The 15,725-nt window shown below is 48.9% G+C and overlaps 1 protein-coding gene across 8 annotated transcripts in view; it reads right to left on the bottom strand.

Moving 5' to 3' along the window:
- LOC140650966 (PH and SEC7 domain-containing protein 3-like) overlaps nucleotides 1-15,725 on the bottom strand; it is a 115,964-nt gene that overhangs the window by 58,130 nt on the left and 42,109 nt on the right. For all 8 annotated transcript variants that reach the window (XM_072859899.1, XM_072859902.1, XM_072859903.1 and 5 more), the window contains 5 exons: nucleotides 15,494-15,700; nucleotides 15,309-15,389; nucleotides 12,009-12,121; nucleotides 9,365-9,423; nucleotides 6,367-6,456 (listed from right to left, as the gene is read on the bottom strand). In XM_072859899.1, the coding sequence (XP_072716000.1) occupies nucleotides 6,367-6,456; nucleotides 9,365-9,423; nucleotides 12,009-12,121; nucleotides 15,309-15,389; nucleotides 15,494-15,700 (550 nt within the window). The remainder of the gene's footprint in view (nucleotides 1-6,366; nucleotides 6,457-9,364; nucleotides 9,424-12,008; nucleotides 12,122-15,308; nucleotides 15,390-15,493; nucleotides 15,701-15,725) is intronic.

Raw genomic sequence — 15,725 nt, 5'->3', positions numbered from 1 at the left:
CAACCTGGACAAGACACTGCGGAGACCTTACCTCCACAGATGAAAATTAAACCCCCTAATACTCATTAGGAGCCTGGTATTGAGCCACATAATTGCAACTAGGAGTAATGGAAATTCTTAGCTGACTCTGCTCGGGTTTCACTCCTTGCTGACACAAAAGCCGGGTGGGCTAGGTGAGATCTTTTGAATAACAATCGGAAAGCAAAGAGATGAAAGGTCGGAGGAGCAGAAATAATTCAGAGAAATGCAGATCTTGAAAGCAGAAACAGGCCCATCCTGTAATGGCTGCTTCCTAGCAAGATAAGAAATCCCTAGTACCACCCCTAGACCACGCAGAGGAATCCTTATTCCTGCATCACTATTACAAAATTTTATGTTTTAAGCCTTTTCTAAAGTTCTGTTTTCCCAGCTCAGGGACAGAGAGTTGGTGGAGAGCATTAGGCTTTTGCTATCATCTTATGTTGCCTTCCTCGACACAATACCTGAGCTTATTTGACTTGAGAGAAGTGCATAGATTTCAGATTTTTCTCTTTATATGCACTGAAGGAGGCTCCTGGAACAAAAAAGAAAATACATTTGCATTTCAGCGGGGCAGGGGGAGTGTCAGGATCTCCATTACTCATGGGACCCAAAGCAATGCATGCTCCATTGTAACCTGGTTTAATTCACAGTTCTGCACAGGCATGCTTTAACTGGTTATTACTCTTAGACAGGACAAACAACACCACCCCAAAAAAATCGCAAGCCAAAGGAAACAAAGGTTATCGCAGCAGGAAGGTCCTCGCTGAGGATGGAGGAGAGCGAAGACAAGCCGGGTGTTCCCTTCAGTCACTATGGCTCTGTGGCTCTTCAGAGAGTGAAAGGAAAGTATGCTTTTGCAAACAACTGTTTAAGACAAGGATTAATGGTTTTATCCGTGTTCCTTGACTTTTATACTGCCAGATTAGACTGTTGTCTCCTAGCAGCTGAAAGGGGCCTTCAGTAACAGATCTTTCATTTCAAACAGATAAGAAATGGCTGCCCCAGAAACATTATCGCAAGAGAAATATTTTTAACAGGAAAAACTTCATTTTGGGGGAGAAACAAGGAGGCAAGCTCTCTTCCTGCTGAGCAGAGCTCTGGCTTCTTCGGTGGAGCAGAGACACTTGGTGCCCTCCACTCCTCTGCCCGCAGCCACAGGGTGCTCCAGCAGTCAGCCCTGTCCTCCTGGGGCCCTTCTGGCACGCTGCTGCACACCCCCGTCTCCCCAAATTCATCAGGCTCCCATCTCCACTCAGCAGTAGCAGGAAGGTGGGAATTCCTTGCCAAAGAGCCTCAGCCATGAAATGGAGGAAGCGTGGAGACTGCAGATGAGAGCAATGAGGGTGTACACAGCAGTCTGATCAGTGTGATTTCCTCTGCATAAATGGGGTGGGGGGAAGTTAGCCACCTGATGGTCACTCCCTCCTCTCTGCTAAATACCTGAAGTGATTGGAATGGATGAAGCAAGATGCCAGTAATTCTCTTTAAATTGAGTGTTTGCTTTGGAGGGCTTTTAAAGGGGGGGGGGGGGGGGGGGGGAAGAAAAAAAGAGAGAGGAGGCAGAGAGGAGACAGTGGCAAAAAAAAATCCTTAATTAAAGTGCAGGGAACTGACAGCAAAATGAGATAAACCCTACCTTGCAGCATCTATAGGAAATTGCATATCCCAGCAATTCTGATCAAGAATTCAGATCATTTAGGAAATTAAGGGGGACTGGTTCTTCAGAAGAGCTCAGCACCAGCAACTCCCACTTAATTTGGTCACTTCATTACAGTGCTCCTCCAGGAGATAAGGTCTAGCCAAAAAACAGCCTTTGAGAAAAAGCAGATTTTTTATGCAGGACTGGCATCTTATCTCCATCAGCAGCCCCTGCCGAGATGGCTCTAGCCAAGACCCTGTAGAGCATCCCAGGTCCCTCAGCATGACGGAGAGGCTTCCCGGCAGCACAGTGGGTCAGCAAAGAGCTACCACCTCCTACCAGAACACACACAGCCAGGTACGACCCCCTCACACCCAGTGTTCATGTCGGGGCGCAACGCAGCCACCAGAGTCAGCCAACGTCAGAGGCTGGGGATGCCCTTGACTCCGTGAATGAGGTACCTTGGACACTGCAGACACAGAGGACATTTACTTATGCAGGACAATATGGGCAGGTGGTACTTAGCACACTGCCTAACAACCGAGTACCCTTCCCAAGAGGCTGCCTAACAAAAGCAGGGATCCATTTCCTCAGAGGCAACTCCTTGCAGACTCTCTGTGGGCTGGTGCAGACATTTTCTCTCCTTGCATAAGAAAGGCCTCGTCACTGCCACCTTGCTCGGAGTCTCACACACCTGGCCACACAGTGACAAGAGGAAGACACAGCGGCCAGCACTGTACCAGCACTTCATTTGCAGGGACTGCACTGCCTACAGGAAATGAAGCAAGCATGCATGACCAAAATTAGGGTCTTTCCAAGCCAACCTCCTCCTCTTCTCATTCCAGACAATCTCGTGAAGCCCAGCTTTGAAGAAGGCTATGGCCACATAATGCAAACCCAGAGTACCATCAGTGAAGGTGGTATCACTGCACCAGATTAAAGCTGGTGTGAGCACAGGAGGAAGGAACCAGCCTGCAGATAAACTGCTCCTACGCTGTAGTCATGAGGTTCCTGACATTGCCCCAGACTGATTTCGCTTCCCTTCCAAGTAGGGAGACCCTAGCCGTGGCCTCCCTTTCTATAGGAATAAACGAATAATGGTCCAGTCATGATTCTCTCAGGCTAACAACCCACAGATTGGACTTAGTTGTTTTAACTGATTCTGATGTGTTCAGCTCGCTCTCACTCACGGTGGTGCTGCATCTCTCCCCTTGCTTCCCTCACCATCCGCAGCAGCACCTGCGGCTGCTGATCCGGGATGTCAGGTACACCCGCTCTGAGGAGGCGATCACTGCAGCTGGGTCCCTTTGTGTGGCTCAGTCCCGGTAAACCTGTCACTCGTCCCCACCTGTAGATGCTGGCAGCTGTGTGATTCACCATCAGCCTTAGGAGCGAGCACTGAGCCCATCCACAGCAGAGTACTGCTGCACTAACTAGAACACGGGCAGTCACAACTCTTGGTATTTAGCACTCTTTCCAGGGCTTCAACTCACCAGGACAAAGGGACCTTTGCTACAGGAAAGTGTAAGATCAAAGCTGAAATTCAGGATCACCTTGCCTGATCACAGCTTGATACAATATAAAATTATTTGTGTGCTTGGAGTGTGACAGCTCAGAGTCAAAGCACAGGAGTTTCAAAAAGTTTTCTTGCCTTTGAAAAATTTTACTTTCAATAACCTTAATCTGCCTGGATTTAACAGACCTGACTCACCTTCTACACCAGCCAGACCCACAGAGATAGATGCTCCTGATTTACACCAGAAAAGAGAATTACAGCTCGGGATGCTGGTTCTCATTTACAGGGAATTTGCCCCAGTTTGAAGGCATACAGAAACCCTGCAGTAAGTATAAACTATCACTTGCAGGTCAGCATGCACTGACAGTACATAACTGGAAATCAGGCTACTGTCTCCACGTCTAGTCTTTACTAGCAGCTGATGGCAGATTAATGGGATGCGTGACAGACGGTCGAACGGGAGCTAAGATGGAATAAAAGGGAAGGTACATATATCTGCCTGCCTGGCAAAGTACTGAATATATGAATACTGCAAGCAGATCCCATGGGGAGAACCATGCTTTTAATCACAGTTTGGCACATTTGCCTTTATGGGTCCCAACTTTAAAAGCAACTTCAGATCTGACAAAAGGAACGAGGAAGAAAAAGAGATTATGTGCAGATTAATCTTTTCTGCAGATGGGTGTACAAAAGCAAAATTCTTTCCAGTGTTAATGAACAGACAGAAAGACACAAGGTGAGCAAGATCATGAGCAAGGTGAGCAAAATCTCTGTTCTCAAAGCACTATCAGTGACACACCGAGAATCACATCCTGAAGGACTTATGGTGTTTACCAAAGCGTCCTTATTGTTGGGAAAAAACTTAATAAAACAAAGAGATGTCTCCATCATGGGAGTGGAAAGGAGCAATCAGATCTCACCTAGGAAGTTTCCTGACACTGATCACACAGAAGACAGAAGCGTCCCCTCCTCACGTGTTGATGTCTGCCTCCTGAAGGGCTATTTTCCTATCCAGACAAAACAAACGCTCAGGGCCACACTCTGTGCTCAGTAGCACTAAGGGCAATGGGACTGACTGAAGGCAACATTTGATTTGTGCCTGTCTGCTGACTGTCCTGGATAGCCCAAGCAGTATTTGCACCCCTGACTCTGTGAATTGCGTCCACGGTAAATGCTGCAGAGAGCTTCCCAAGCCCTAGGTGAACGCTACCTGCAAAAAGGTAAGCACTTGCTAAGATCTCCCCCCTCTTCATTCCCCTTCAGCACCACTCAGCTTTGCTCCAGGGCTCGGCAGAGTTGCAGAGCTTCATACAGGGCTGCAGCACAGCCACGAGGGGAACGCAGAAACACCGGAGAGGCAGAAAAGCTTCCCCACAGGCCTGCACTGTTCACCAGTGGGTGCTCAGGACCTCACTCCCACAGGGGCACACTGCCACCCTGTGGAAACGGTCCTTCCTCTCCCAGGCGGCTGGGGAAGGACGCAGGGAGATGGCTCGCAGCCTCACCAGTGCTCATTAGTTACACTGGCAAGCTGTATGCACTTTGGCACTGTGCTGTAGGAAGGCTCTGTGAATTTAATTTATTGAGACTAATGCAAATTTAATTTCTGCTAAGTCTTTGTAATCACATATCTAGTGGCAGGGTGGCTGCTGCGGACACAGTGATGTAGCTACTCAAATGCACAGTTACTGCCACTCACTCCGCTCCCCTCCACTGATAAATTAAAACAACAAGGGGAAGATCATCAGCAAATCTTCAGACAAGCCAGATGAGAGACCGAGGCTGGGTGCCACCTCTGTCCCCAGACATCAGGGCAGCACGCCTCAAATGACGTGGGACACCGACAATGGGTTTCTTCCATCCCACCACATCCAAAAAATCCCAAGCCCCGGTCCTTGCTTTGGGTGGGCTGGTGAAGAGCCAGGCAGCTTTAGCATTAGCAGGTCAGCACTAAACACCAAGATACAGCCCCAACTGCGTAATTCTGTCAGCAGGAAAATAAACAGCAGGTGAGCACCACTGGAAGTCTCTCGTCAGTACACTCAGGTTATTTAAACACAGTCTGGAGACCTGTTTATTCAATAAGGGCTGTAATTAGCCTGCAAATGAATCTCAACACATCTCTCTATGCCAGACTGAGAAATGAGATTCCTTGGGAAAAAAAAATTTAAGTGTTGCTGCTGACAGATGAATACTCTGTCCAGATTTAAAAAACAAAGACATTAAATCTAAAAACAAGGGGGTTGAGTTTATATTCTTAAATCCTTAGTAAGAACTGAGGCAGGAGGGCCCAACAAAAAGCTCCCTGAAGAGGCTGGAAAAACTGAAGAAGCTACCAATACTAGAAAACAAAGTCTGCTACTTGTAACTATGCAGGTACATCCGCATTTCACAATGGGCCTGACACAAAACCCAAAGAAGAGACGGCAATTCTTTTGATTTACTTCAGTAGGCTTTGGGTCAGCTCTCAGATGCAGCAACCTCTCATTTTTATTTCCGTTACAAAAAAACCCAAATTATGAACTCTAGTGTATGCACTCCTCTCTTCATTCAAATAGACTGCTGTTTCATGCCAGCAATCAGACAAAAGAGAAATGAAACATTCTCATTATTATTGACAATGAAACAAGATTCGTCCTGCTCAGCCTCTTTCCCTGTTCTTCAGATTTAACTCCTGGCAGAAACTTAATGAACAAAACCTGAAGCAAAGCAGCCTGTGCCAGACAACACATTCTAATCTGAAATTACATCTCCTGCTCTAATGTGAAAACCCAAAAGCACCTTTGATGAAAAAACACACACACACCTTCCAGATATGCAGAGCTCAGGATTAGCTCTTACGTATTCAGAAGTCAGAACCAGCTGGCTGCTTCTGTCCACTTTAATCAGGAGGCAGCACTCTGGGACGGCATAACCTCATGAGCTTACAAGACACATGGCTCTGGAGCTGCCCTCCCTGGAGTTCAGTCTCACCTCTCCACGCTGCAGAGAGCCTCAGTCACAATCAAGTGAAGGCAAGAGGGAAAACAACAGAATAAACACTGTATATATTATATTTGTTCTAGGAGGAGAAACATGCCCATTGCTTGTCCTGTTTGACGATTAAGGTTCAGAAAATGCAAGCAGGGTGTTCTGTTTTGAACCATCTCTCACTAAAAACAAAACCCATGTTCTGCAGTTCATTCCTTACCTTCAACAGCCCTTTCGGGAAGTCTTTGCCATCGTTCATCCCCTGGAGGTTAGCAATGAACTCTTGGCAGGTCATCTTTTTCCCAATGTTCTGGAAGGGATGGCAGAGAAACACAGCATCATATTCATGCTGCTTTCCAAAATGATGTAAATAAGCAACATCAGATGAATTGCATCTCCCTGCTCTCATTCAAGCCCAAGGCAGGCAGCACTAAGAAGGCATTCCCATGATTACTCAGAGACAAGCACCCTTGCGTGAATATAGTTAGAAAAAGCAAGGTGCATTTGGACCCCAAGTCCCACACAGCCATCCATAAAGAAAAACAGCTAAACACTGGAGGGTAATGAAGAGGGTGATGATGAAGCTCCCTGTTATCTGCATGGTGCCTTACACCCCCATGTCTCCAGAGGCTCTGCCAGCCTCTGATGGAAAAGCTCTACTTGATCCTGCTGTGGGGCATAAGGAAACAGCTGTCTGAGGCCATTTCCAGACCTTTCTCTTACGATTCCCAATGCTCCCTTCCCGTAGCAACTGCCCTGAGTTGGAGTAAGATGCCCAGGAGCGGCCACTACCTTTTCTGATTCACAAGCTGAGGCTGCCTTGACATTTCCATAGCATTGCTCTCTTTTCTCTCTTTCTGTCCAATTCTCAGACTGAAAGTTGCCCAACTGAGCCACAAACAGAAAAGGAATGGCTATGTTCATGTAGGACCCAAACTGCTCCATTTGGAGGCTTGAGGCTGCCCTAAACTGCTCTTTTCACCCACTGAGATAACTGGCATTGCAGAAGAATGGCTGTTTTGCTCCAGGACCAAAGCTAACATCTCAACACAGTGCCACACAGGTTCCAGAAGATGTGCCTGGCAGTCTAGAGTTACCTTAAAAGTCTCTAGCATCACAGTCTGGGTGATGATCTCCCTGCAGAGAAGCGAGCATGCATCTCCAAGACACAGCTAGCAAAAATTATTTAGTTACAAGGAGAATGAAATGTGGCAAGACAGGGATAAATAAAGGGATAAGTAAGAGTTTGTCTACAAGAGTTAAGGGAAAGCGTGAACTGAAGGCAGAAGCAGCTGCACTACAGCCCTACAAGCAGCTGAGCTTATTGTGAAATAAAAGAGTCCGCACATGATCAGTATGTCAGCAACAAATGCAGCTCAGTGTAGACAAGCCCTCATTTACTTCCTGCTCTAGCAGATTCATGCTAAGGATGGGTCAGACCATTATCTTTGTTAGGAAACAGGCAATTAGTGTCTATCTGCAAGGGGATGCATTCCAAGTCAAAAATGCCCAATTTACCACCTATGTGGAAAAATGCAAAGCAATAAGAGGAAGACCAAAATTACAGGAAAGCAGGGAGGGAGACAGAGAGGAGAGAGACAGAAGAGAGGGAGGGATGGAGGGAGGGGGAGAGAGAAGAGACACATGCAGGAGTCTGTCAAACGTTATAGCTGCGTACATGTAACAACACACTAACAACTGCCAGTAGGATAAGCCTCCAAAGTTACACACTGCAACAGCCAGAGTCATCCTAGCTTCAGCTGCAAATCATCATCAGCAAGGATGGGTCAGAGCCAGACCATTTGCTCCAGTACCTAACGAAGACAGCAGGGCCCACTAAAGCATCGCAGGCAGCGACAGGAAATGCTGTCAGGCTGATGCACAACCATTTAGTCCCCCTCCCCGGACTGCAAGGCCAGGCAGGCTGGAGAGCAGGTGCCCCAGGCTGCTCATCACCCTGGGGAGCGGGATGCCTGCGCGGGCAGTCTCGGGTGTGCTCGAGAGAAGCGGGGTGTGCTCAGAGGCACACTGGGGCACGTTCCTGTACCTCCCTCTGCTCACCCGCCCGTGTGACTGACGTGCTCCTCAGCTGGGGAAGGCTCAGCCTTCAGAGAAAAAAATTCTTTGCAACTCCCTTCCCCCTCCTGCTTCTACAATTTTCAGACAAAGGCATTCAATTAACGGGAGGTGGGCGTCAAAACCCCTGGGGAAGCACGCACAAGCCTCGGCTTCATTACCTGCACCCACCACAGAGCTGCACCCACAGGGGCCGAGCAGCCCTTGGAGACAGACCCAGAGTGCCTCCATCTCCTGCTGCCTGACCCACCATGCTTGCTGCATAAGAGCTCCCAACTGAGGCCCTCTTGGAAGAGCCCTTGGAAGTGCAGTGGAGGGTCTCAGCCAGAGAGAAGCCCCAAAGCAGCCTGGCTGAAGCCACCGCTCCTGCATGCTATCATACAATGCTCCCTGTGTTTTTCCCTCTCCATCCTGATTCCAGGAGGGAAGAAGCCTCCCATCAGCATGGGAATACCATGCATAGCAGGCGTATTGCACCACAGGTGCTGAAATAGAAGACCTAGGGCTGCTGGCACCCTGTACCAGTGTGACTAAGAGGACTCAAACTGGAATACTATTTCCCCCGGGCAGACTGTGGGGAGAGGTGTGCAGAGGGGAAACAGTGCTCCCACTCAGGATGCCCATGTCCCCCCTCCACTCTCTTGGCTCTGGGCACACCTGTCATAACCCTGGCTGAGCGAGCAGAACTCTGGTTCCACCAGATCTCCCCCCTGCAACTGGATGCCTGCAAACATCACTTTCCTCTTGTAACCTTCCCAGCACCTCTTCACCTCCCTTCTTTCTTCTGCCTTCCCAAATGTTTTTACACACTGGAAAGGGGAAGCCAATCCCAACCACGGCTTCCCAGCCAGGGCCAGCTGCTGTAACCAGGGAAGGATGGGAAGCACACCAGAAAGACAGGGGCCTGAGGACAAGGAGCATCCTCACACATTATGGCAAAAACCAGGCACACATGACTGATCTGGGCACGCTGGAAAGCCCTGCCCAGGACGACAGCCTGGGTGTGCAGCCTTCTCACTGTTTGCTGTCTGCAGGGGTGCTCTAGGAGCAGGCCACCAGCCAGGGCACTCTCCTGCCAGAAGACCACCCCCTCCAAGCACAGCGTCAACAGGAGCAGTCTACGCAAAGCTGTGCATACTCACGTGGCCATGCAGGTCTGTGTTCAGCAGCATCATGGCACATGTGAGACAGTGAACTCCATCTGCAGAAAGAGACATAACCAGAGTCACATGCAAACCCACAACTGGACCTTTAAGAATAGCTGAAACTGAGCCTCATAGCCTAATTGAGTCTGTTCCCTTAATGAGAATCTGTTTTATCAAGAAATACACATAATTAAATAAATGAACAGTGAGGTCATCCCGCAGCTGCCAAGCCAGAACACCCTTTCTTTCATCTTTTAATGACTGTCAAAACTATCCTGCAGCACCTATGGATGACGCAAACTAGACAGGAAACCACACTGTCACCCTTTGCTTGCTAATACCAATACCACAGCCTGAATCAGCTCCTTCTTCTTCATTTATTTCAGGGCAGAAAGGGAAGAGTAAGATACACCCATTCTTGTGTGCTGAACGGATACAGCATGGTATCCCGTTTTCCTCCCCCTCTGGCCCCTTCCTCGTTCAGGGCTCAATTAGACTGAATTTTGGAGAACTTCAGTCAGCTACATATGCTGCCTTGGCTCCATATTGGGTAGAGAGTGCCCCAGCAATTTCTAAGGCTCTCAACACTGAGCCAGAACAGACAGATTCTAACCCTGGAGTCACTGTGGCAGACTTGGGAAAGTCAGCGTAGACTGTCATTTGCAAAAGCAGACACTAATTTCGTATTCCTCATTTTCCAGGCACCCCTTTCAAAACCCAAAATGTATTGGCTATGCACAAATCCAGACAAAGGTGACAATGCCCACGGTGCCATTTATCGCCTCTGAAAATTCAAATGCCTCTAGCCAGTTTCCAAACATTAGGAACACACTAGGAAAAATATTTTCTCCATTGTCTTGTTCATACACACATGGTGCCACCTCCCCTTCTCTCACAAGGGTGTCAAAGACACAGAGTCACTTTTGAGACATGCACACGCTGCAGGGAGAAGTACATAAAAAACTTTGTAGCCGAGTCCAATAATGACCATGCACAGGTCCCTCTGTGCTGTGAAGGAAGAGGAATGGGGGATGAGGATAGATAACTCTTACACTCAATGTGACTATCACAGGCTTAAACCTGTGCAAGATGAAGCCATTACAAAAAGGTGTTCCCCAACCGGTGTTCCCTTACTGGACCATGTTTTCTCAGGATGTTTGTACAGGCCTTAGCACCCAAGCGATGTGGACAAACTGTAGCAGAGCATGAAATGAGAGAAGAACTATTATCACTAGCAGTAGTAAGTCTGAAGCAGCTTGAATCTGGGGCTGTGGTGCTCCAGTTCAGGTCTATGCATTTCTCTAGAGCAGCCTGCCCTCTCATTTCGAAACCGCAGATGCATCCAGAGGATGGAAAAGGGAAAGGACAAAATAGAAAGGCAAATGCAATCCTGGACTTCCACTGAAAGGAACAACCACCAGATTTCTGCAGTGTAGCACTCAACTACTGACAGCAGAAATACAGCATCAAAATTACGTAGAATCCTGGGCAAAGTCTGCAGGACTCACTTTAATCTAAATACTTACTCAGGCTCAGAAGTGGCAATGTCCCTCCTGCACCCTGGACTAGAGTAAGGCTGCCCCATCAACACGCAAGTCATTATTTCAGTCTGGACATGACACGTCTATAGTACCTGACTGCCTGCAACGTCTTGAAACAAGAAAGGAATTACGAAGAGGACAGAGAGAGCATGGGAGCAGATCCTGTCTTACTGCTACCTAATTTCCCTCCCCGGTATGCCAGCCAGTAAAGCTGAACAGGCGCAAAGTGGACAAACATCACTTCACTGCAACAAGGGCAGGCCACAAAGCAAGGGGTAAGGAAGTGTGGCAGTACCTCCAAGCGTAGCAGCTCCTTCTCACTTACACTTGAGACTAAAGGCACAGCTTAGCCCGTGCTTATTTTATTTCTCGTCCTCCTCCCTTTCTCAGCGTGTGATCAGCCCGCGCTGCAATCACAGGGCCGCGTGCCTCTGCCAGCGTGGCTGGCTAATGCAGCAGCTAAGCCAGCGGACAGTTCGTCCTCTTCTCCAATGCCAACTTTCTCAGGTTTGATCCGTGTTTGTTTCCCCCATGCATTTCCAAAATTACTGAAGACATTGGCAAGGAGGCAGCACTTTGACTGCTGTTAGTCGAGATGAAACCGTGCCAGGGTCTGGATACAGCACCCAAAATTCACCCCCACAGCTGGCAAGAACTGGCATGCCTGCTGCCAGTGCATGCAGAGACACAAGCACTGAATGGAGCATGGAAAGCGAACAGCTTCTCTTCCACCTGAGATGGGACCTATTCTTGTCTACGTGCAGGTAGCTAGAGTACAGGTACCCACACACGCTGGAAGTCAGAGAGACCAGAAACCACAACTGAGGACATTCAAATCTGGAGACGCTACAACTGAGGACTTACACTGAGGAGGCCTAAACACATTTCCTGACTGGGGATAAATACAGATTTTTCACTGCCTTACCACGATTATGTGTGGAGAACGTGGAGGGTTTCAGTGCTCACCACAGGCAGTCTCTAAAGCGTGGTACGGCAATTACGCACCTTCAGCTCCGGGGCACGCACCATACATGCTATTGAAGGCGAGAATGAAGGAAGAGGGAGACAATCAAAGACCTTCGTAACAGAAACAAAGTTACCTTGAGAAGAAATGGTGTTTGGGTTGCACTGGTAGTATCTGCTGGAGAAGTGGATTAGAACTCTTTCTCGTTCCTGAGTTTCTCCGATAAGTGAAAAGGCTTTAAAGAAACTCCTAAAAGAAGAGCAGAAGAAGGTGAAATTAAAGCCCTAAATCTCTTTTTGCCGCACAGAGCAAAGCATGCTTCACAGCAAGAAATACATAAGCGCATGCCAGACATTTGGTTCCGAGAAGCCTTTCTAGGGAAACAGGCTATTATCCCATGTGCAGTTAATCCCAGCATTATAGTAAATGAAGCAGGAGTTAAATTACCACTGGTTTCAGCCACAGAATATACAAACTAATAAGCAATTACACCATTTGAAAGAGCCGTTCTTATTTTTAATATTTTTCTTTTCTTTGGGGAAGGAACTAGAGCAGGTGCTGTTTATGCATGACTGACATCCAGGGTGTTCTCTGTCCTTTTCTAATTGTCCATCACTCCTGCACCTTTTAACTTTACACTCATTAGTATTCCCATCCAAATCAGAGGAGCTACGCCAGGTGGTGAAGTCAAGCAGGTGCACTGCAGATGCAAGAGCCCACACCAAATGTGTGGTCCTCCTTCTGGAGGGTCACCCATCAGAGTGGCCAGGACCACACCAGTCACCTTGCAGAGGGCAGTGTGACTACCCAACCTGCAGAAAACACCTGGGGAAGAGGGCAGACGAGTCACAACATCTCTCACTGAGCTTCAACAGCGGGAGAAGCAACCTGACCCTCCTGGGTTCCTGCCCATGACAGCCCAGGGCACAGGGCTGGTGCACACCCAAGCACGCTTGTTAGACACAGCCAGCGAGCCTGTGCAAAGAGGTAGGACACACACACATCTTCCACTCTTCATCCGACGCTTAACCACCCCGCCTCTTAACCGCACCACTATTCTTCCTGCTAGAAAAGCTTGCCTTGCAGCCAAAGAACTTCTGCACTTCCCAAAATCCCCACATCCTGGAGCCAAGAGATGACCTCAGCGGTATCAACCTACGCTCATTTGTCAGGATGCTTCTAAGAAAAGCCTGAAAACACAAACCTTCCAGGTCCGAAACAAGACGGCATACAAAATGAGTGCCTAATAGACAACTTCTAAATACCCCATGAGACTGAAACTAACACCAGATCTGACAGGCATTGGAATATGTTGCTGGAACATACACATCTATCTAGCCTGGACAAATAAATGTTAATTTTTTCTCTTTGATGTAAGGTCAGAGACGGGCTGTACTTGCAGTGATCTCACACCCATACGGGGTGTGATGTGCCTGGTAATAACTTAATTTCACAGGTAATGTATTGCAAATAACCCACTTCACACACAGATACAACCGAGTCTTTGCAAGGTTTCTCTTCCCTTCCTACCTCATGCCCCCATGGGACATTGTGACAACTAGCCATCTTTCCTCCTCCTCCAGCTCAGGCTCTTTCCAGCAACACCCCCTGCCCACACCAGGCACCACCAACCTACGCCCCCTCCTTCTCTTCAGCACCTTTACCCCCTTGGAAGCTGCCTCGGAGAAGCAACTGATGAAACATTTGGTAAACGAGCAAGGCAGGTTCCTCACTCTCAGAGCATGATGCTGCGGCCAAGGGCCATGGGGGCAAGTTTCTGCCCACCGGGAGGACCAAGATAGACTCTGAGAGGGGCTGGAGCAGCGATCCCACTTCTTCCCCTCCTGCGGTCCTGTGGAGGATGCGAGACACACACTTGGGAGACACATGGGCGACATGGGTCCAGGGTGTGGAAGCAGAGCAGAACGATGAAGGAACAACCCTCCCATGTCCCAGACTTGCCACTGACGGTGATACGCACTGCACAACGGCCTCCCACAGCTTGGGGGTAGCATGGGTCTGGGCTGTCGCCACGGGCTCCGAAATGCTTAACAAACCGCAGCTTGTCAGCGAGCCAGCAGCAAGAGGGCGGTTATCTCTCGCTCTCTGCACACGTGAGGCAGCACGCCTCGGCTCCCCCAGGCTTTGGGACGATGCTCTGCCCCCAGCCTTTGCTGCACGCTCAGGGCGTGCAGGCGGCAGTCGCCTCGTCTGCTCCTGAAACCTCAGCAAACCCCTGGCGTGTCTAAGTCCCACACGAGCCAGGGCATATTTTAGAGAAGGTCATGACTATTAATATTAACAGAGATCTACAGGGAGCAGAGACCTCCTAAATATGTGCCACAAAGCAATTAGGTGTTGGATTTCACAATTCAAAAGATGGGTATATTTAGCATCGCGCTTCAGGGCTGCTAAAACCTGGAACGAGCAGCAGACCTCCCACCCCAGCTGCTCCCACCCTGTGCTGAGTGGGTGCTGTGGCTCAGCTCCGATCCCCCTGCCACAGGAGCAGGCGGTTCACTCTTCCGCAGGCGTCTTTCCTTTCCGCTGCCTTCGGCAGGCAGGACTCTGGGCTTTCCTTGGGGTCTGCCACGGTTATCCTGGAGTCAGCCCCCTGGAAATGCATTTGCAAGGGGACTGGCAAGTGCCTGCGGACCTCCTGGTTTTGTATCATTAGAAAAAAAACCCAATAATTCACCTGAGTAACCTCAGCCAGATGATTTAAACTCACTTTAAATCCCTTTAAACACCAGAACACCAGCAACCATGCTAACAGGCCGCTGCTACACAAACTTGGTGTTTTGCTTCCTAAGAAAAACAATACTGAAAACAAACATTGTTGAGGCCTAATTCCAGTGTAAAAAGGAAGGAAAATTGAAGGGCTGAGTTTTCAAACACCCACACTGGCAGCTACCAAACTCTCAATGGCATTTTCCACGTGGAAGCTTTTGCTGTTCTGCACATTTTTGGGTGCCTCAGAGGGACACAGCAAGGGGGGCTGCCGAGCCACATCAAACCCTGGCCCTGGCTTTGTGCACTGCAGCCAGGCAGAGCAAGCTCCAAAAGGCATGAGCCAAAAAGTCTGTGCGGCTCAGCCGTGAGCAACACCTTCGTTCTCCAGCAGCACCTGGCAGACTACAGGTCCCCTGTTTACTACATGACTGGTCATTTTTCTCCATCTCCTCTGCATCAAGGACCATCTCTAAGCAGGTCCACCCAAAGATTTCCCTCTCCAGGAAATGCCACTGCTCCAACAGCACTCTGAGTACGGCAGCACGCCAAGCCAAACAGAAGAGAAAAGCTCCGTCCCAGAAACACATCACATCCTTCTCTTCACCCTCTTAAGCCCCCACAGGGCAACCGCTTCAATCAGGACAACGCAGCAAACAGCACCATTACTAAAACCAGAACATAAAGTCTGCAAACGGGCATGTACCTGAGCGAGTAGTCCAGCGTCATGCCTGTGAAGTCAAAAAACTTAAGGTATTCTTCGGCCACAAGCTTGCTGAATTCGTTGCTTTAAACAAACAGATAAATAAGTAAAGGTTATCATTCAAGAGTGAACCCCTCCAGAACCAGCAAGAACAACGACGTGGCCAAAGGCCTCATATCAGCACGTACTTTTTACCCAAATGCTTTGCCACGTCGGAGCGTTTGAATCTGTCCAGATGGTAGAGACGCTTAGCCAGGCGCCTGGCTGCTTCCAAATTGCTGCTGCTGCCATTGCTGAGATCGTGGCCAAGGGCTCCGGTGGCATCTCTCTCCTGAAGTTCATTGCTCCCCATGGCAGCACTGGAGTCTAACACCATATTCTGCAGTTCAGCATTGCTACGAGATGGAAAGAATATGGACA

Source organism: Ciconia boyciana, chromosome 4, assembly GCF_034638445.1.
Source record: "Ciconia boyciana chromosome 4, ASM3463844v1, whole genome shotgun sequence".
Lineage (NCBI taxonomy): Eukaryota > Metazoa > Chordata > Aves > Ciconiiformes > Ciconiidae > Ciconia > Ciconia boyciana.
The sequence above is the reverse complement of the archived record's forward strand: the minus strand, read 5'-3'. Positions and strand labels throughout refer to the sequence as shown.